A 21,032-nucleotide genomic window follows, 5' to 3' on the forward strand; every position below is an offset into this window, starting at 1 on the left:
AAAGCGCGCCAAGCGAACGCATTCCACCACGTGCGAGAAAGTGCGCACACTCTGCACACCGCTTGGAATAGGGGGAGATGCCGCACATATTCGTGTTGTATTCATCTTTGAAGCCATCTGTTGCCGGGGCTCCTCACTGAAATTCATTCATGAGTGAGTACGAGCGCTTTCACGCTCTCAAAGGAAAACAGACGAAATACTTTGGGCGTTCTCGCGTTGGTTCTGTTTCTGTCTAATGATTTGTACTTATTTTTAGCATCTATTTTGGCATGTACTTAACATACTCATAATACCCTCGGTGAGGAGTTCTGTTGGCTACATGACGTATTACTAGAACGGCGACCATTGTTTGAAGATGACATCCACTATATGAGAAAACAAAAGGGACCCCAAAGTCTCAACTTGAATATAAAACCAATTTAAGGGAATACTTAGCATTATTCCGTTTATTTTGTGATGTTAAGTCACTTCCTAAGACGTTACTTTCACTACTTAATAGGAACAGTTAGGGAAAGACGTCATCTCATGGTAAACTTACTTAGCTGAACTCATAGGTTCGTATACGTAAGAACTAGAAATAAAAAACCCAGCAAATACATTATGCAGTGCTATTCTTCAGCAAAGATGTGTTGACTTTGTGAATGAATTTGCTTGCTCTACAATAGCTGCAGCTGCAATTACGATTGATTGAGTTCCATTGGCGCTGACATATAAAAGCCGGCAGACTATCAGTCCACCCTTGAGTTCGGAAAGAGATCAGTCAAGATGATTGCTACGTGGGTGTGCTTTTACCTGGTGCTCATCGCCCTTTTCATGACGTTCCTGGCCCCCTCGGCCGAGGGATGCTTCATCCTGCTGGCCTGCCTGCTAGCCTCCCCCTACTGTCCCTACAACGTGACCGCCTCCGGATGATGGATTACTCGTGCAACGCCATACGGCACACACCACACGCTCCCACACCATCCCACACCAAATAAATAACCCTTTGCACTGGAAAGATATTCACGATGCAATATGATAGGCTCCGATTTGAACCTCCTCGCTGCCAAAGGCTTCTCTTACGAGAGATTTGCAATATAAGAAGGTTGTGCGTGAGTATGAACTATTGGCTTTACATCAGCTTTCGAATCGGGCTTACTTTGGAGCAGGAACTTCAAGGCTACGCCGGCATTAGGTAATGGGCGGGGACATACAAGGCATAATATCTATTTCGGATTCCGGGCCTAAATAAACCTCGTCCGGCAGCGTTTAAGGTTCACGTATGCGATTCGGGCTTTAATACAGACACGCTACCATGACGTTAGGTACTCACACGTGTTGCACGCGATTGTTTGTTCAACTGGGAGCAGCCCACACTCTCAGTCGGGGGCACCAGAGCTACCGGGTCTACCTGGCATATGAGTGATATTTAATTAATTGCCATCTCTGGCTGTTTGTACTCGGTAAATTTGAATTACAGACCGGGCAAGTCAAACAGCGCAGGGGAGGCAGGGAGGTCAGGTGTTCTCGGGTTCGCACACGCGTGCCTCCCACCGAGGTCACCACCCCGCAGGCTCCAGTCTGTCGATGGCTGAGACGAGTAGCAAAAAGCCATTTGGAGCGGGGGCGGAAACTTTGACACGACTTGGCGACGACAGCTTGCTACATTGTGGCGCCTCTACGCAGGCCAAGCTGCACACCTTGGGCTTTTACACCTCTTCAAACACTTAAAGTTGACTTAACAGCGATTTGGTCAATTGTAGTTGCGAAATTGGAAAAAGGTCTGCGTGATGCCACCGTGGACGTGACGGCACGATAAAGGACTCAAATATCTCTTATAAAAAGCTAAATCAAATAAAAAGTTCACAACTTTGGTTTAACTCTTTACGGTTCAAGTGTTTCCACGTTAACTAGTTTACATTTTCTGCTCAAATAAGAGTGTGAGTAGTTACGTCTTTGCCACTAGTGGTTTTATTTAAAATTTCTATTATTAAAAATAGCAAAAGATAATAGGTCGATTATCCATAATGATAAAATGAAATATTTATACCGCCCCCTAACACAGTTTTGGACCTATTGCAAACAAATCTATTATACATCGATTAGATTAAGTTGCCACAATAAGGTAGCAGAACACTAATAAAATAATACAATAATGCTCTACCTGAAATTAAACGTTCGCCATCCTTGGCTTTGAAAGAGAAAAACTAGGCCTAAAATCCTTATCTTACCGTATAAATGTATAGTACAATATAGAATATAAGTTTGCTTCCACTTTGGCAGCATCTTTTGTACTTTGTGTTGCTACCCTTGAGAGCCAAAACGATTTGCGGTTTGCGGCTTTGAAGCCATTTCCGTAGAGCCCCATTGGGCGCTGGGCAGCAAAAATGCTGTCCTTTGTGTGTACGGAAGGGTTTGAACCTCCGGTCGGGCGGATGCCATTCCCGCCAGTCGTACGGCCCTGCTTACCAGGTAATTGTTTGTTTGCATTTTGTTATTTCTTTTACCACGCTAATTAAATGCCAATTGGCTTGAATCGGTCCAAGCAGTCAGCTTCCTTGAAGAAAAGCAAAGTGGGGAAACACCGCCCGGACCGCCTCCGCTTGGATCACTTATTGATTTCGTCGGCTCTCGTTACACATTAAATGAATAGCCCGGGGAGAGTTGTCTACTATATATATTTTGAATTTAATTTTCATTTACCATGATGAATCCGGTATAAGGGAGGTGCGGGGCAAGCAGCTGGCGGTTTCGTTTGAGTTGCCTGGAAATCGCGCACATTTTTGAGGCCTCACTGACGAAATGTTAATTTTGGAACCGTGATGCAAATAAAGTTATTTGCATGGATGACCTCTTCTCTGGCACCGCAAGGGCTGACGGTTGATTGGGTAAAACCGGCTGTAACATTTCGTTTCCTGATTCCACACATATCCAGCGGAAGTCCCTTCGGGTAGACAATCAACCTATGCTAAATAAATGCCAGATCCTGTAGAGCTTCAGGCTGTTGTTACACACATCAATAAGGAAATGTCGTCAGTTGTAAAAATAACTATTTATACTTGAAAATAAAAAGAAAATAAATAAAATCAAGAAAATACCATATAAGCCAAGGATATACCTTACGTTTTTACTGATGTTTCAAATCAGAACAAATTCATTTAGGTACGACTTCCGCGACATTTTTGTGATCTTTTTTTTAAAAACAACAGATAATTTAGAGTCGTCAATTACCTTTGAAATGTAGATTCAAAAATTAAATTAAGTAGCAACCAGATTTTAAATGTCAAGGCCTTAAACGTTAGTCCTAATCCGAGCAAACAAGTAAAACTTAAATAATTTGAGACGATTCCTAACCAAAAAGGTGACTATTTAAGTTTCATAAAGTCACTGCGCGGGGTCTCAAGGGTTGAGTCCTGAGACAGAATGTTATTTAATGGTTGGGTAACCCAATATGATACCTAGTCAGTGTTCCCCAATGAGCTGGGACTGGGCATTTTGGGGATTTTAACAATTTGCCTTCATTGTGCGGCTGGCCAAATCCATTAATGTGTCCGAATCCTGTCCTCATTTCCGTCCGACAGAGCTGCTGTGGGCAGGAGTTTGAGTCTGAAATTACGTAATCTGGGCACGTGCTGACAGGAGCGAAAGTGAAAGCCGCCGTTGAGCGAGCTTTGCACTTAATTAGTGCAAGTAACTAATGACAAACTTTGCACTTGCGGCAAACTTCGGCGCTTACTTGGGCAGCAGGCCAAGCGGAAAGCAGAAGTAAAAGGGAGTTTGAACTCGCCAGCAGGAGCGGATGCGGGAAGCTTCTCCTTCAGCTGACGAAATATCTCATTGTACCGAGGACCTTGCTTGAATGTCAATTAAGTGGCTTTCGGAAGGGTTCTTTATTTATTCAAAAACCGTCGACTCGTAAACAAAAATTACTCAGATCAGCCACCAGCCACGGTGGTCTTGAAGGGGCAGATTTCCAGCCGGTAAATGCAAGCCCACAGCAGAAGGGTCGACTCGGCCGTGGGCACCAGGCACACCAGCAGAACGGACACGAGGAGCAGATACAGCCACAACACGGAGATATCCATGGTTGCCAGTAGATGCGAGAAGCTTTCCCTCTGATCGCTGAGTGCGTATTTATAGGCACTCGACTCGTTCCGATTCTGTTTGATCAGATGCAACCATTCTGGCCTGGCTGTCTTTGACCTGCATCGAAGTAAACATTTGGCCAGCCCACAACGGCGAACTAAAGCCCATGGCCAGCGCGACCTTAAAGCCCTGCCAGCACATGAAACGTAATTTCCATACGCATTTGGCACATTTTGCAATGGAAATGAAATTACTTTCAACCTTCTGTGGGGTGCGTGGGTGGGCCTAATGCAAATTAGGCTGCAAAATTTGATCTGTCATTTCACATTGCCGATTAACTTTGTGGCGCCAAATTGAATTCGTTGAAGGATGACTGTGCCGGGTATCAAATAAATCTCATTTGACTGTTAATTGGAAGCGGTTCTTCCGCTTCAATGTGTCCACTGTGCATATTAAATAGCTACTCCTCCCACATCATATATTGAAATGCAAATGCGCGACTTTAAGTGGGCGCGAGCGCTGCAGGACAATGAGAAATAATTTTCCGACCTGGACGTAAGCCTGTTGAATTTCCTTGTGAGATATTTTTATATCGAAAACAACAATGGGAGCTTACTGCTTTCGAGAAAACCTTTCCACGGAAGCCTTTGAAGCGCAACTCGCCCTATAGCCCTTCATTTGTACAGCACGATAGTTCGGAAAACTGGCTGAACAAATGTCGTCCTTGTGGCAATTATCAGCCAGCGAGCGGATGCGAAAATGAAAGGACACAATGGCGCAATGGCGGCTTTTGCAGCACAAATTTGCATACAAAGATGTAAATAACGCAGAATTAAACCTCAACTTTATAAACATTACTCTGGCGTACCGTGCACTTGACAAGTGCGTCATGTTATGAGGAGCAGTGTTCCACACAATCCCCCAGCAGACAGTGCCGTGCCGTGCGAGCATATTTTTTTTCACTGGCCACGCGTCGCAGACTCTCATGAATAATGCATCCCCCGCCATAAACAAGCTTTACTTACCGGATCCGTGGGCGCTGCTCCTTTTGTTACTTCGCAGCAGGAGAAACTTTAAACGTGGCAGCAATTAAGCCCAAAACAGAACAGTCGCCAGTAATGCTAATGCTAATGCTAATGTCTGCCGACAGCTCGGTTGCATCCGAATTATGCAAATTTCGGTCATGTTGTCGAGTTCCCACATTATTTGTGGACGGAGGAAGTTTTCCCGGAAACCTGACGAACTCAACTTCTAAGGGAAAATTCAGGGCCACTCGTTTGTACTAAAAAAAACTTGTGTGTGTATGTACATATATTCATAGTTATAACTTATAACGGACATGACGACAGTGATTGGCCAGCTTGAGTCGGTCATGATCCTAGCTGATTTCGACTTTCCGGCGTAGTTATTAACAACTAAAGTTGTGGTTATAAAATAAAAAATTTTATAAAATTGGGATAAGATATTTTATTATTATTATTTTTTTTTTTTCAATTAAAACCAAATTGACGATGTTATGAGTATTTTTATACTTGCCGGATTTTCGTTTTACACTGAAGTTTTTTTGTGCTTAAAATTTTTAAGCGCTTTACCCACAACTCACGTTTTCAAAGTCGGTGCCAATCATAACCACAAATCTACTGCGCGGATCCTTTTAAAATTTTAAACACTATCTCTGTATATATTTTACAAGGTAACGCAGTCGAGTTGTTTTTTTTTTTTCATAATTTTGGTTTCACAGTGACAAATTAGACGATTTTTTTCCCAAAAAATCGTGTTTTTCACTTCAAAGTCTTCGAAAAAATTAAAAAATCGGAATTTAAAAAAAAAAAAAAAAAAAAAAAATCGACAGCGTTACCGGGGGTATTCTATAATCTAACGAATGAATTTGGAACTTTTTTTCGAGACACGTCCGGATAGGTGCTACCATTGCCATATTTTTGAGTATTTCTTTATAAAAATATTGTAAGATATTCTTCAAAGTTTATACTTTAATGTACAATTCGTTAAAAAAATACATTTTAACTGTATCGTCGTTAACTTGTATATGCTATGGTGAAGTTCTGGATTCGATTTTTGCGCGCTTATGGTACTCGACGGTAGCCACACTTGTGAAACGTGTTGGCATATGGCAACTTGCTGGTATTTTTTTCTCAACACTAAAACACTGACAATTGGTAAGAATCCTAAAATTCTAGAGAACGGTCACATCTTAGAAAATTTCATAATTCGAACCTGGCACACCTAATGCAATTTTAGGCAGCCAATTGCTGAATAAAATGTCCGCAGCGTCGGATCAGGATCCCGTAGAATTGATGCTTAAGAAGACGGGCTGTATAGAGCTCCATTACAAGGTCCAGGAGTGTATTGCCGAGACTGGTGACTGGCGGGCGTGCCAGGACAAAGTGAAGGAGTTCAGAGCGTGCATGCAAAAGTACGTGGAACAGCAGACCCAAAAGTATGCCCACGTCAAGTAGCATTTTGCAGAAGTTCCTCAGAAACAGTGTCGCCTTCGAAAAGTCTACCAAGTTGGCACTTGTGGTACGCGGAGATGTTAAAATGTCGAAAGGCAAGACTGCGGCTCAGTGCGCGCACGCAGCGGTCATGTGCTACCAGAGCGCAACCCAAGGCACCAAGCTGCAGAACGCAATCTTACAGCGTTGGTGCAGGCTAGGACAACCAAAGATCGTGCTACGCGTAGACAACTATGAGGAGCTCAGCACCCTCGAGCGACGTGCCCACGAGTCGAACGTAGTGGCCGCCATGGTGCGGGACGCTGGACGCACGCAGCTAGAGTCCGGAACGGCTACAGTACTTGGCCTTGGACCTGCACCTGCTGATGAACTTGACAAACTAGTGTCGCATCTGAAGCTTTTGTGAATTTGTAGGTTTACGCAACGTTGTAATTAAACTAAATATAACAAAAATGTTTGAAGCACAAATTTTAAGCCTCGGCCGTACTCTTTTTTCCCTTAGACACCGTGGAAATGGTGAGAGAAACCGCTTGTCCGAACATCTCCACCAAATCCGAGGTGACTCGTTCCGTAATCTGGCGCAGCTTGCCGTTGCCCTCGCCACAGATTAAACGCTCAATTCGCGTTGTGGGACACTGCACCTGCACGGAAGTATATACAACATCTGTAAGAAAAGTAAGAGTTAGTCAGTAACTGTGAGCAAAATTGCTACGCTTACGTTTCTCCACACTGTAGTACTCTAGCTCGCACTTCAGATTGTAGGGAATCTCCTGTGGCAAGTAGTCCAGCAGACGTGCCCTCACGCTTTCCACAATCAATGCCTCTGGGCTGGCGTCGGTGTGCACATCGGAGGGAAATCTCCACTGCCTTGACTTGGCCTGGCCAGCTAGATAGTCCTGCAGCTCATTCAGGCCGGTGCCCGTCAAGGCCGAAACAAGAAACACGTCGCTAAAGTGGCCCCAGCTGGTCTCGCGCTGGTTTAGGCGGTTGCCTCCAGCCGGTTGATCAGTCCCCGTAGCAGTTGAAGCATGTCTAGCATCCTGAACACCACGCCTACTTGTCAGACTGTCGTTGGTCAATGTCTTGATTAGGTCCAGCAGCACGCGCTTAGACTTTAGGGTGTCTATCTTGTTCAGTACGAGGAAACTGGGCAAGTGCGTGTAGGCCTTCAGCGTGTCCAGGACCGTAGGATGGAGCTCCTTCCTCGTCCAGCCATTCGAGGCGTCATGCAGGACGGCGATGATGTCAGCATGTTGTATTGCATGGCGATAAGCACTCTTGAAGCTTTGCTCCAGGTGATGCTTCCGAATCTCGTGCTGGGTCACCAAGCCGGGCGTGTCGTAAAAGACGAGCTGCGTCAGGCCCGCGGTACAAATGGCGGTATTCGACTGGCGGGTAGTGTGCACCTTGGCAGAGGTGGGGCAGACCCTGTGGTTGATAATGTTGTTGATGAAAGTGCTTTTGCCGACATTTGGCACTCCAATAACTGCAATGTGGAGCGAGCGCTGCTCTGTGTTTATATTTTCTCCGACACTTGCGGACTTCGCAGGCGGGGGTCGCACGGCTTTAGTCACTGCATCATCGGTTTGAATAGTGCCAGAGAAGCTACGCACGTTTATACACCATAATTTGTGGCTTTTGCTGGTATTTACCAACTTAAGGCTTGCGGAGAAATTAAAGCGCATCTTGCAAAACAAAATTCAGAGAGACCACGGATCGGTAGATAAAATATACCAAAAGCCCTCTTAAAAATATACCAATTATATTTATTCTCCACTTCTACTGCAGTTCCAGTTTTGGCATTTCAGCATTTTGTGAATAGTACCTTGTACCATAATTTATCTATACAAAACATTAATAAATTTAAAATGAAATATTTATAAGGCATATAATAATAATATAAAAAGCAGAAGAAAGTACAATCGGCTTATACTAGGTACAGAGTAGAGCTAAATTTAGGGACTCCATGAATTTATTAGTATAATATAAAAACTGTTCACACCTGCACGTGAGCTAAATATAAAAACTCTCCCATTAATTCAAAACGTTGCTGTCTTAAGCCTATATTTTTATTCACTTCGGGGTTGATAAATGTATATCGAAATTGTAATTTGTATGTATTGTATTACCCGTTATTTACCCGTATAGGGTCTCAAAGCACAATTGAATAATAACCCAATTCCAAATGAAAGATTTTAGTGGTTAAGTAACGTGTTTACTATTTTGAAAAAGCAAAAATAATAAAATCGCGTGTATAACTGCTTAGAGAAAAATAAACTTATCAATGCCTAACATTAGTAATTTAACATTGTACGGGCGTCCGATGAGTCTCCTTAGATGTAAAAAATAAAATTTTTATTCTTTATCGAATGCCTTATGCTTAAAATACCAAATTTTCGCAATACGAAATTGAGAATGTAGACGCCACGTTCAACTGGGGAGCTGTTATTATTACTGAACTAAAACCGTGTCATGCTCCTGCACAGAGTAAAAGTCTAGAGTTTTCGCAGTGTTGTCCAACGGAACCACTAGACTCGGGTGCTTGGCATCAACGTATGACAGCTGGGGAACGGTTCCACTAAGACCAAACCGCTTCATGACTAATCCCTGCAAGGTTTGCACAGTAATCATCCGCGGCACTTTCTTATCCCAGGTCTCCCCCGTTATTTGATTTCGTATGCACACCTTTATCAAATTCGATTGCTTAGCTTGAACCCGGGGCACAAAATCTGCCGGAGAACCGTACTCTGTGGGAGAGATGCGTTTAAAGTATTGGAGTACGTGTTAAGGGAGTAGAAAACATACTTTTCACCAGCGACGCATACGTGCGATGCTTCCTGCAAAACTCGCGTAAGGCATCTGCTCCTTGATGGGTCGCCTGCATCCAATCCATCGCGTATTTCTTCCAAATATCATACTCAGCACCGCGCCTCTCCTCCGCAGTTACCTCGGCCTTATTTATGAACTGAAGACCACCTATGCTAGCAACAGCTTTGGAGAACATTTCATCAAAATTTGACTTCAAATGCGGGGTCTTGTTCAGACGCTTTAGCTGCGGCAGCTTGTCCAGCTCGTTGAACACATCAGCCTGTGCGAGGGGAATTTAACGTTAAATTGTAAGCTTATGGATTGTTGTCCCAACTTACCTCATTCCAAATGGGATTGTGGAGAATATTCAGCTGCTCCAGCGACACAAATATATTCAGCTTAGCTAACGGATCACAGTCAGGCAGCTTTACCTCCTCAATACCGTTCTCCATGAGGTTTAATAGACGGAGTGTGATGAGGTTTCCTAGCTTGACAACCTGGTCAAAGTCCATTATATTCGTTCGGTGCAAGTCGAGCTCCTCCAGCTGCCTGAAGATCCTCTGGCGATCGACCACAGCCAACTGATTAAAGGAGTTCTCCTGCAGTCCTAGCGATAGAATATCCGGCCAGAGCAGCGCAGTATGCATCACATCTTTCCAGTCGGAGAACCCACAGTTGCGTAAATTGATGCGCTTTAGGTGACGAAAAGACGGCTGCAGCTCAGATATTTGGTTTTCCGTAGGCAATACTAAACGGTTCGAACTGAAAAGTAAATGAGATGATAGTAGAAGATTGGATTATATTGCACCTGCACTCACCTCAGATTTAGACTGGTGAGCGAAGGCAGCTGCTGAGTTATGCTGGCCACAATCTCCCAGTTCCATATCAGAGTATGGCTTACGTTCAGTGTAGTCAGTTGCGTCAAGCCCTGTAGGTATCCAGCTGCGTTTACCGGCGTCTCGTCCACGCTCACCTCTGACAGCTGCTCAAACTTGCTCTGCTTGCGCGCAATCTTGTCCATGCCAACGACCTCAAAAAGGGATGCCTGCAGACTAGCCTGCGCCTCCCTGATGAGCGACTCATCAACGTTGCTCGAGTCATAGTTCAGGTACCTTTCCCTGGCAGCGCCCTCCAAGGTCGCGCAAGGTCCCAACTTGCCCGGCCTTATAAAGCTGCCTGCTGTGGGCATCTGCGTCTGGAAGTAGCGCTTGCCGTTAACGACACCATTGTGCTTGCCGCGAAGACCATCGTCCCACTCTATGCCTAGCCAGGTGCCCATATGTCCGCTCACCTGAAACAGAACGCACGGGATCAGACACAGCATATGTCAAAGGCTCATTAATCCCACTTACCTCGCCTACATATCGGACTGTGCCGTAGTTCTCTGCTATTTTGATGCGGGTCCCGAGCGGATAAAACAGCTGGGCCTCATCAATAATCCCAACCATTGCAGGGCGTTTGTTGGTTTTATGCCTTACGCGGCGCCCACACACTTATACACAAGTTGCGCACGCCTTTGTTTGTTACTCGCTGAAGTTCCCGAGTTATTTTTTATTGGAGCTTTGCCTAAGAATTCCTTTTTTCACCCGATATTAAAATTTTGTGAAGGGTTTACAACTCTATTCGGAATATGTAGTTAAAACTTCAAGTGACAAATCTTTTATTTGTGTTATTTGAGCCGAGTATGACTTTTAAATGAAGCGAACGAAATACCTAAGACCATCAAAATTTGGTCACATTGCGGGCAGGGATGAAACATACCTGACATTACGGATTTATATATATTTTGGGCTCCGTCTTTAGTCAAATCGACGAATGTACTCATTGGATAAATTAGTTAGAAGTATAATCAGCTGAGTCGATTTAGCCTTCCTTCTAAACCTATAACTAACATACCCAAGAACCTTTGCGCTCTGATATTAAGTCCTTAAATAATTTAATAACATAAATAATTAATTTGTAAATTAGCTTATCACAATATTTAAGTGGATTTCGCAATGATACGGTAGTTGAAACGGGGTCTAATAGATTCCTCCCACACAGATAAATTCAATATCAGTTGAAAGAATGGGCTATAAGGTTTGCCGTTTCGAAAATTTCTCCGTTTGTTTTCCACTGCAATTTGACGGAATTTTAATAGATGTGTATCTATGCGATGGTATTTCAGTGCAAGCCCTAATTCTTCCTTTTCCAACGAAATATATGAGCATTCCCGATAAAAATAACGAGGAACATTTAAAACATGAACGGCGGCGAAGAAACAAGTTTGCGTACTTCAATTGCTTATTAACTAGAGGACTCCGTATGCGAAAGAATGTCTGAAAATATCGGCAAGTAAAGACTGATGTTTTCATAACAATTCATACTGAATTACTAAAAAGCCAGTGTGGCATCAATAGGTATTCTTAAATAATTAATTATTATATATTATAGTTTTCTGTAGCAATGAATGCAGTGTGCAGTGCTGTAATTATAGCAATGTGCGAAATATATATATATATATATATATATATATATATATATATAGTTATTCTTAAATAATTAATTATTATATATTATAGTTTTTTGTAGCAATGAATGCAGTGTGCAGTGCTGTAATTACGGCAATGGGCGAAATATATTTGAAAACTCGCCTTTTAAAGAAAAGTAGGAGCCACATTAACTAACATATTATTTTATGAGGTGTCTGGTCAAAAAGTATTGCTTGGACAATATAAGGAATATTTTATAATATTTTGTTTCTCAGTTATACGTAATTGTCTATTTCCGTTATCTTAAAAGCAAAATCAAATTAATGTTGGCGGTATTTTCAATTATTAAGTGACATCTCTCTGAATATATATAGACTAAATTTATAAAAAGTCAGTGTTGCTACAGACTTCGTAGAAATCATTCATTTTGAGTGCTTAATGAATGGTCAAGAAGTTTAAAATAATTTATGATTATATAGGAGAATACAAATGATATATACATGTCTTCGATATTTTCAGTCGCTTAGTCATATAAGGAATCCCCAGATTACAAGATTTTTTTTCATATTTATTAAGGTTGAGAAAAAGTTAGAAAATAATACTGACAACCCAACGTATACTGATCGATAGTATCGATAGTACCATCGGCTTTTATACACCTCTCTGTTTTTGTTTTGGTTAAAAGTATCGAACAGCTGAAAAATTTTGTTTGGCATTCTTGTTTGCACAAGCTATTGCAGTTCAAGAGTTTTACATGTAAAAAATATTACAAAGTGAGTGAAGTGACTTACATTTATTAAATAAACTCATTTGAACAGATTTATTTTGAGCTAATAGACATAAACTTACAATATTCCAATTGTTTTTAATTGTCCCCTTTTATGTTGTGGTGATTAAGAATAAAAAAGTTGATTAAAATTGTGCAAAATGTGTATTCATACATATGCATATATAAAACTCGGTTAACGGAGTGTGCAAATAAATTTAAAGCTAATGATAAAAATGCACTTTGAGCCAAAATCCCGAGCGCCCCTACACTGAAGAAACATTTTAATGAAATGCACTGCAAAATGAACCACAATTTATTTTAAGGGGTTACATACAGTTAGAGGTCCAAAAATGAATTTTTCAGAGTGTTTCCTAAAAAAATCTTAAATCTTAAAATCTAACTTATTGATCCAAAAATGTATACACATATCACAGCATCCTTAACTGTATGTTAAGACTTAGAACTAGTAAAAATATTTATTTGGAAAAGAGTTACAGCTGATCTCCGGGAGCTCCTCTTAAAAAAGGCGTTTTGCGATGACCACTATATGTCGGAACTGGATCATCAAAAATTAAAAAAACGAAACAGATATCGGTAGAGTAATGCCAAATCTAGTAATTAATAGAAGAAATAAGCAAAATACTTTTTTTTTTGACAAAATGGCAGTTTTGCAAAAAGAAAAAATAGATTTTTCCCCGAAATTTCCGTTTTAAATTGTTTATAAAAAATAAAATATTTATCAGAGGGAAAAAATCTTCGATTATATAGCTGCCACTGAAAAGATGTAGAGGAAAATGCAAAACTGTGAATTTAACCCTGTGACTGTAAAACTATAAATATAGGATGTGTAGGTGAATGTAACAAAAGTAGGCATTACTTCGTTATTATTTGACACAACTCTATATAATTAAATTGTTTTAATTGTTATTGGTATTGCAATTTGCAAGGGTATACAGTTAGCTGTCTATCTTGTTACGTTTTCAATTTTTTTTTGGTAAGCCGACAATGCAATACTTTTGTACTAAGTCTATTTTTATGATATCCATGAGATATGATGGTCTTGCCAACTCCTTTACAGCCTGACTAAAGTACGAACTAAAAATAGCAACAAATGGTTGGTTCAAAGCATATTTCAAAACTAGTAGCAAAAGAAAGGAACAATCTGTTAAGACGATGCGCTTTAAAAAGACTTAATTCAATGGAAATCGAGGACGTAGATACAGAGGCCAGTGCTATCAAAATAGAGAAGGAGGAGTCATTGGAGCTATTTTTAGGTGTCGGCCGTAAGTACATCAAATAAACTTTAATGCATTTAATTTATATCAATGCAATTTTTTATTAGATGAATTTGTGTTGGAAGATCCCGCTGAGCCGGAACACGCATTGAACCCAACACATGAATCACAACCGAAGAATGAGGTGTTTGAGTTGACGAAGAGGGTCCATGCTTTGGAGGAAAAGCTTGAGGAGAACACAAACATTTTAAAGGCGAATACAAGAGTGTTGGCAGAAAGTACTCTTCAGGTGTCGAAGCTGACAGCCTTGCTACAAGTTTTTCTAAAGGGAAAATCAGGTGGTGCATGCGAGGTTTCGTTCCCGATCGCTAACGAAGAGGCTCTGGCAGCATTAGAATTCAAAATAGGCCCAACCACAAAAGCTGTCTACGTAAGTGAAATATTAATAGTCAAAAACCGCGCCTATGGACCGTTTAATTGATTGATTTTTTTACAGATTCAAGAAATAACTCACCTACTGAAGTACAAAACTCTTCCTAAATCAATAAAAAGGGTCTTGGCAGAAGAAATTATTTGCGACTTTAACATAGATGGCGTGAGTGGGAAAAAGTCACTCAGAGCATTTCCGGAATTCTTTTCGGTTTTAATCCGTATGTACTTTAGTGCAAAGTGTGTTGCAGAAACTTAATTTAAATATAAATATATATTTTTTTACAGAAAGCATAGGTATGTTGAATGTCCAGCAGCCGCCAGATAAGGCCTTGTCACATGCATTGAGCTGCGTCAAAAACAATGCAAGCAAAAAGAAACAAAAGCAAAAATAAATAAAAATGTACGTGTCAATGGCATTTAAAGCAATTGCTAAGGATTTTTATTAGAGAATCCAGTGGTTTTAGGGAAATTTTTGAAGAACTCTTCGGAATTACGATAACATTTCAAGTTTAAAATTCCCGAGGCGGGAAATAATTAGATAAATCGATGGCTACAGCCGCGAATACAATTCATACAAACAACGATTATATCTTATTTAAATTAATTAATTATTTATTATAATTTGTTTATAATTGTACGCTAAGAACTGTTATGAATCTACTACGTTTCAAAATAACTTGAATCTGCAAGATCGGATTTAGCACCGAATAAATTAAAAATTTATTTTGATAAATTTAACACATTTCTTTAAAAAAATGTAGTATAACCGAACCAATGAATTGAACATAATATAAGTAATAATAATAAATAAAATGTAAACATAAATAAAACGGGCGATAAACATTCAAACCAACATTCACAAGCTTAACTAGACCGTTCACATTCTGAATGGCTTTATTTATAGCTACCATAGAAACTATCGTTAAATATAAACGAAAATGCCGAACTGTGATTTTAAAACTGTAACTGTACAACTGTATGTATAATAAGAAGAGGTGGCTGTCATAAAAGTAGAAATAACTTTGATGGGTTTTAACAGAAATATATACAATTTATATTTTATTAATTATAAATTAATTGCAATCTTCAAGGATATACAAACTTCGCCGTGACGAAGTAAGCTTTTTTTCTTGTTAAGTATAAAATTCAATGGTGTGATAAAAATATAATAGAAAATTTGATACGGACATGGCTAGATGACACGGCTTTTGATGCTGATCAAGATTATATACATCTGTATATTGTCGGGGTCGGAAATGCCTCCGTCACTGAGTTCTCAACCCACTCACTTCTGATTAAAATTATAATACCCCGCAAAGGTATAAAAATCTTGTTGCATCTACCACGGAAGAAGGTATACTGTTAGTGTGAATTGTCATAGGTCCATTGCCTGGCTGCGACACATGCTGTCAGGTTTTGCATCACTTGCCTTCGACAAAAACCCCTCGATCCTCAAGGACTTCGAAACTACGTTACCAACCTGAAAAACATTCAAACAACTAAGGGCATTTTTGGCTTAGCGTGGCCGCACTACCCATTACAAACTGTGAACGAGTATAACTTGTTACCATGCTTTTCCTACTATGTTTTGGAGCATAAAAAAATGGGATAGGATATCTTGGATGGGTCTTTCATATATATATATTTATATTTTATTTTTATTTCCATGGTAACTTACCAAAAATTAAAAAGGAAAAATTTATTTTTCTCAAGTTTTGACGGAATGCGTTTGGGCACTTCTTTTATTTTTTAAAAGGCTTAAAATAATAACTCAGATATGAAGTTGAACTTTTTTTCTTATTTGTGTTTGAAGAAACACCATACAATCAATAGAAAAAATACCATCTAGATAGTTTTAATTAGATTGGTTTAAAGTGAGGGTAGTTTGTATTACAGACAGCCGGACATGTCTAGGTCAACTCTACTGTTGATTAATAAATAATAAGTCTTTACAGTTTATAAAAACAATAATGACTATTGGTAACCTCATCATTTACATAATAACTTAAACCGGCATAAAAAGATAGAGTAATATTTTTACATTTTTTGTTAAGTTTAGAAATAACACACAATAACTACAGACTGTGGCGTCACTGAGTGATTCTCATTTCTGGGTCGTCCGCCCCCCACCATCGGCCATCGCTAATCCAATTTGCAACCGCCCGTGGTCTGAGTGCATACCTTACATAAGTATGTACATATATAAATTTGCATACATATGGTCGAATATGTATGTTAGTGCACATGTATATGTAACTGCGCTTATGAATATCATCTGTGTACCGAAAACAGCCGGCATGTGGAAACATTTTGGCGCCCAATTCAAGTCCGAGAGAGGGAAAGCTTAGCGAAGCTCGCACTGCGAGAGAGAGAGAGAAAGTTCTGCAAGGACTATACGGGGTAACAAAACACAGTGGTAGTCGTCGACAGCCATTCGCCCAGCACCAACGTCGCGCTTTGTTTCGCTAACTTTTCTCGCCCGCAATTTGCATTGCAAATGCAGATATGCAGGCAAAATGTTATTGAGCGAAAAAAGACAGGTGCATTTACGATAGTTACGGATTTCGGTCGGTATAGTCGACAGTGCTAGTGCATCGCGGAGCCGAGAACTTACGGAGAGGTTCAACCCAGACCACGTGGTCTGTTCCAGGCGAAGGACCAATAGGTACGCTGCTGACAGATTGAAAAATCGAATACCAAGTGTCGCCAGACTTTGTCGTTGTCGCAGTCTGAGGACGCGAAATGTGGGTACTAGGAAATGTGTTACCGAAAAGGGGGTGGGAAAGCGGAAGAGCGGAAAACAAACGGGGAACCCACAAATCAGCCATGCCTTAGTTTAATAAGCGCCTTACGTCTGTCTGAGTTGTTCTTTTTTCGCTCGAAGCTTTTTATGCTCTCGCTTTGCGTGGACTTTAGCTCTCCCACTCACGCGGTCAGGTTGTTCTCGTGCTCTTGACACTGAAAATACCAATGAGAGCGCTGACCCCCTCCCCCCCGTGTGGTATGCACCGTTATTTGGCCTGCGCCTGCACCGGCACCTTTACCTCCTAGGCCAAATACGTGGCCTGATCCGACATCCATCATCGAATGTTGACAGACCAGCGCTCAAAAGTGTGCTTCAAATGCATGGCTGGCTAAAAATACAAGAGGCCCGACGTGCTCACACACATTCACAGTAGTCAGAAGTCTCTGCCTTCGCATTTCAGCTTTTGTATTTTGGCCTTTGGCAGGTGGCCAACGGACAGCTGCGGCAACTGTCAACGCCGACATGATTTTATATGTCTGTCGCTCTTCGCTGTCCAGAGTTAAATTAGGTTTGCTGTTTAAATCTGACATCTAAGGAACCAGTCCTTCCTAGCTCCCTCCTGTGTGCTCAGGCAAAAACACACCTATCGCAAAGGGATTAAACACAAAAACCAAAGGCATGGAGTCCATTTTTATATCCTTTTAATTTTTACAGTGTCCTAAGCAACGGTGTAATTTGAAGTGCATCCGAAAATCTGTTTTGCGTAACATTTACCTATAACGCGGCAACATTCATAGTTTCCAAACAAATTTCTTTTCATTAATAACAACATGCCATTGAAGACATCTTCAGACTACAATAATATATTCTTAAATATCGTTGTTGGATAATTGTTGGTTTTAATTGATTCCCTACCCTACCCTAAAAACAGTATTTAACGTGTTAAGGCAGGATATACTATTTGTATACTCTTTCATATATAAGATATATGATTTTCTTTTTTTTAACTTTAGTTTGTTGATCCCAAGTACAGGGAAAAAGTAATTGGCTATGTCCTGCAGACCCTGCGGCAGGATAGTTTATATTTGCCTTGATAGGAGCACGCAATGTGGTTAATTTTAAATGGAAACTAGGACAGGGGTGGTAACAGATCAATAAGCATTGCGCTCTTAAAAATAACTAACTATGTATATTCAAATCATTTTTCTTTGTAGAATTGAAACTTAAAGTTCTGATCAGAATCTCACTGCAAAGTTTTAACTTAACGCCAGAAAATGGGCTGGGACTGGGATTGGGCAATCGGAGGTATCACTGATGAGATTCCAAGGACGACGGGGCCAGAGTGCATCAATTACATGACAGATAGGCGAAGATGGATAGAAACGATTCTGCTGTCTGCCCTATTCATCTACATCATGCGCCGCTCGTGGCAGAGACTTGCCCCGATAAAGTTGCCACCACTCCACGAGATCCAGAAGCCGCACAGCCCCACGAGACTGCTTCTATTAATCGCCATGTCCGTTATTTTCGGCATTGAAATGGGCTTTAAGCTTTCAGGCCAATCGATGATTTTCGCCCTGAATCCCTGCCATGTGCAAACGTGTTTGCAGGTGAGACATTAAAATCTTGTTTCATAAAAGAATTTACAAATATATAAATGCTATAGATTTATCTCCTGGCTGCAAAGCCCACCAAGACGACGACGGCGCTGTTTCGAATACAAATGAGTAACCTGAATGGACCTTTTCTTGCCTTCGTCTTCCCGGAAGTGGAAGGCCGTACCTATCCCTTTGAGCAGGCAACTTACTGGATTCAGCATGCACTCCTCTATATCATTCCGATCTACATTATCCGAAGCGGTAACTATTACAGTAACCACTTGGGCTTTTTATTTTAAATTTTATCCTTGCGCTTCTTTCAGGCGCCTACACTGTCGAGGATTTGGGTGAATTTCATTGGTCCCACATAGGAACAGCCTTTATGCTGTTCTACCACTTCGTCCTTCTATCCCCGCTCTCAATTGTAGGTAGAAAAGTACTAAAAGAAATCCTTTAGTACATTATAAGAAGTTAATAAGTAGCATATGGGTTTTTAATAAGTGTATATTTAACCAAGAAAGGAAGCTAACTTCGGCACCCCGAAGTTTATATACCCTTGCAGATAGAACTTCGATGACTAGGAATCCATACAATATAAAATATATATTTATTTTAAAAAACAATGAAGTAATACCTGCTTTCATTTCATTCACCTATACATATTATATTTGCAGTTTTACATTCACAGATTTGCATTTTTGCTCCATATCTAACGATCGTTTGTATGGCACCTATATGATATAGTCGTCCGATTTTCATAAAATTTGACACAAAATTTAAGACTCTCAAATTTGATATAAATAGCAATACCAAATCTCTATTGATCTTATAGTATTACCAATTTACGGTTTATTTTAGGGACAATGTGTACTTTTCTACTTTTCATACTGAATTTAAATAGTAATACTAATAATAATTTTACCCGCAGTTCACGGGAATTAATCTGGACCACATGCTTTGCGCGGCAATGTCAGATCCATTCCAGGGTCCTAATTACCGGCTGTTCGCCTGTTGCCACCAGACATTGCTCTGTCCACTGCTAAGCAAGGGCACAGTGCTCCTTTTCGGACGTGGCAGTCGTAACAGCGCCGTCCTTAATGGATCAGGCGGTATGACGGAAGCAGGGAACGAAGTGCCTCAATATCACCAGCTCTCTGCGCCAGACTACGCCACTCAAAAAGAGGCTACGGAGGCCCTAATCCGGCACCGGTACAACACCCAGGCGACAGCAGCGGCAGGAGGAGTTCATCAACATGACGTGGGCGACATTGCGGCCATGTCGGCGGAGTATACAATGCCCACAACTAAGATAGACTAGTATAGGGCCAGCCAGAGGGTTCTGGAATGCATACAGCGTCTATTATGCCTGTCAATTTACGAAATGCGTTTAGTTACACATGGGACTATGTTTTATAGCTAGTTCCAAAGCCCAACATTAGTAAAATATAATATATTTCATATGATTTTTGAAAGGTGAATGTCTTTCGCCAAGGACATGTACATAATAACAATTAAGGCTAATTTGTATGCTCATCGAGGTTATACTTCTATCTGAAACTTATACGCGTTCTTAAAGTTACATATTTTATGTATCGAATTGTTCGATGGAAACCTGTGACTTACTATTGTGTCATGTCAAAAGTTATAAAACAGCAATAAATAACAATAGTGTACATTTCAATAGTTGTAAGACAATAGTGATCAAATAATAAATTATCAAATTCAAAGCGGATTGACTTTGCTCTTTCGGTTACGAACCCGAAAAATATCAAATTATGTTTGCATAAATTTTGTACTTGTAGAATTGAGTAATTTTTAAATATCTAGGTCCTTGCAAGGAATTATTTTTTTTGAGAAGATGTTACAACGTAGTAAAGGAATGATCTTCGGCTCTGACATAAATCTAAATGAATCTTAGCAGATAGTCTTATATCTGTAGCTGGTTATTTCGTAATACAGCTGCCATAGGCGTGATATGGCAACAATAAGAACAATAATATAACAAATTAAAACGTCGCCGTTTATGAAACATATTTTCTCCTACTCCTACTTTCATGTTTTCTGGGAAATTTTCAATGATTCTTAAATTTCTAGAATATATGAATATTTTTGGGTTATTTCATATTTCATATAGAATTGCATCAAAAAGAACTGAGAGGAATCTGTAGAATTATAAACAAGGAAGTCGTGGGCAATCGGGGTAAAATGGCCGATTTCCCAGTTCTCAAGCCACTGTCACTTTGTATGCCATTGGATTTCAGTTGCCAGCTATATATAACCGTTGCTCTATGGGTTCGCAAAAAGAGTTTATATATTGAACCGCTGGTGCTATATTATTCTTGCATTCAATCCAAGTTTATTTTACATGTACTCCAGATTCTCCAATGGAGGCGCCTAGGGGTAAAACAAAGCATTAAACGTGATCGTTTTAAAT

At 40.4% G+C, this 21,032-nt stretch overlaps 8 protein-coding genes and 1 long non-coding RNA gene across 14 annotated transcripts; 5 read left to right on the plus strand and 4 right to left on the minus strand.

Moving 5' to 3' along the window:
* Positions 1-727: 727 nt before the first annotated feature.
* Positions 728-997, plus strand: LOC110189577 (uncharacterized). The gene has a single exon (XM_020959710.2). The coding sequence runs from the start codon at positions 766-768 to the stop codon at positions 910-912; it is 147 nt and encodes a 48-aa protein (XP_020815369.1). The 5' UTR covers positions 728-765; the 3' UTR covers positions 913-997.
* A 1,685-nt stretch (positions 998-2,682) lies between these two features.
* LOC147643597 (uncharacterized) lies at positions 2,683-5,228 on the minus strand. The gene is made up of 3 exons (XR_015271762.1): positions 5,091-5,228; positions 3,103-3,210; positions 2,683-2,980 (listed from the first exon to the last, which is right to left on the minus strand). It is a non-coding gene; the product is annotated as an uncharacterized LOC147643597 (long non-coding RNA).
* Positions 3,851-4,136, minus strand: LOC110189673 (uncharacterized). The gene has a single exon (XM_020959831.2). The coding sequence runs from the start codon at positions 4,062-4,064 to the stop codon at positions 3,915-3,917; it is 150 nt and encodes a 49-aa protein (XP_020815490.1). The 5' UTR covers positions 4,065-4,136; the 3' UTR covers positions 3,851-3,914.
* Positions 5,229-6,344: 1,116 nt separating the features above from the next.
* Positions 6,345-6,749, plus strand: LOC110189407 (uncharacterized). The gene has a single exon (XM_020959463.2). It carries the CDS (start codon positions 6,345-6,347, stop codon positions 6,540-6,542), a length of 198 nt encoding a protein of 65 aa, XP_020815122.1. The 3' UTR covers positions 6,543-6,749.
* LOC110189406 (peptidyl-tRNA hydrolase 2, mitochondrial) lies at positions 6,526-7,007 on the plus strand. The gene has a single exon (XM_020959462.2). It carries the CDS (start codon positions 6,526-6,528, stop codon positions 6,943-6,945), a length of 420 nt encoding a protein of 139 aa, XP_020815121.1. The 3' UTR covers positions 6,946-7,007.
* LOC110189405 (GTPase Era, mitochondrial) lies at positions 6,947-8,288 on the minus strand. The gene is made up of 2 exons (XM_020959461.2): positions 7,258-8,288; positions 6,947-7,203 (listed from the first exon to the last, which is right to left on the minus strand). Exons 1-2 carry the CDS (start codon positions 8,222-8,224, stop codon positions 7,010-7,012), a joined length of 1,161 nt encoding a protein of 386 aa, XP_020815120.2. The 5' UTR covers positions 8,225-8,288; the 3' UTR covers positions 6,947-7,009.
* A 444-nt stretch (positions 8,289-8,732) lies between these two features.
* Tbce (Tubulin-binding cofactor E) lies at positions 8,733-12,513 on the minus strand. Its single transcript, XM_020959439.2, has 5 exons — positions 10,700-12,513; positions 10,166-10,638; positions 9,686-10,109; positions 9,345-9,627; positions 8,733-9,286 (listed from the first exon to the last, which is right to left on the minus strand). The coding sequence occupies exons 1-5, from the start codon at positions 10,793-10,795 to the stop codon at positions 8,991-8,993; spliced, it is 1,572 nt and encodes a 523-aa protein (XP_020815098.1). The 5' UTR covers positions 10,796-12,513; the 3' UTR covers positions 8,733-8,990.
* On the plus strand, positions 12,447-15,327 carry LOC110189525 (uncharacterized). 4 transcript variants are annotated; one of them, XM_020959652.2, is made up of 5 exons: positions 12,447-12,591; positions 13,666-13,870; positions 13,930-14,252; positions 14,319-14,472; positions 14,540-15,327. In XM_020959652.2, the coding sequence occupies exons 2-5, from the start codon at positions 13,699-13,701 to the stop codon at positions 14,644-14,646; spliced, it is 756 nt and encodes a 251-aa protein (XP_020815311.2). In that variant the 5' UTR covers positions 12,447-12,591; positions 13,666-13,698; the 3' UTR covers positions 14,647-15,327. The 4 variants fall into 4 exon arrangements, with proteins under 4 accessions (XP_020815311.2, XP_020815314.2, XP_020815312.2 ...); XM_020959655.2 differs by having other exon boundaries at positions 12,464-12,591; positions 13,637-13,870; XM_020959653.2 differs by lacking the exon at positions 12,447-12,591 and adding an exon at positions 13,460-13,581.
* Positions 15,328-16,668: 1,341 nt separating this feature from the next.
* On the plus strand, positions 16,669-20,325 carry LOC110189446 (transmembrane protein 164). 3 transcript variants are annotated; one of them, XM_020959519.2, is made up of 5 exons: positions 16,669-17,568; positions 18,215-18,610; positions 18,667-18,859; positions 18,922-19,022; positions 19,527-20,325. In XM_020959519.2, the coding sequence occupies exons 2-5, from the start codon at positions 18,275-18,277 to the stop codon at positions 19,914-19,916; spliced, it is 1,020 nt and encodes a 339-aa protein (XP_020815178.2). In that variant the 5' UTR covers positions 16,669-17,568; positions 18,215-18,274; the 3' UTR covers positions 19,917-20,325. The 3 variants fall into 3 exon arrangements, with proteins under 3 accessions (XP_020815178.2, XP_020815177.2, XP_086689168.1); XM_020959518.2 differs by having other exon boundaries at positions 16,669-16,919; XM_086833042.1 differs by having other exon boundaries at positions 17,322-17,676.
* Positions 20,326-21,032: the final 707 nt, after the last annotated feature.

The sequence above is a fragment of the Drosophila serrata genome, unplaced genomic scaffold (assembly GCF_035046125.1).
Source record: "Drosophila serrata isolate PLE 108 unplaced genomic scaffold, ASM3504612v1 contig_267, whole genome shotgun sequence".
Classification (NCBI taxonomy): domain Eukaryota; kingdom Metazoa; phylum Arthropoda; class Insecta; order Diptera; family Drosophilidae; genus Drosophila; species Drosophila serrata.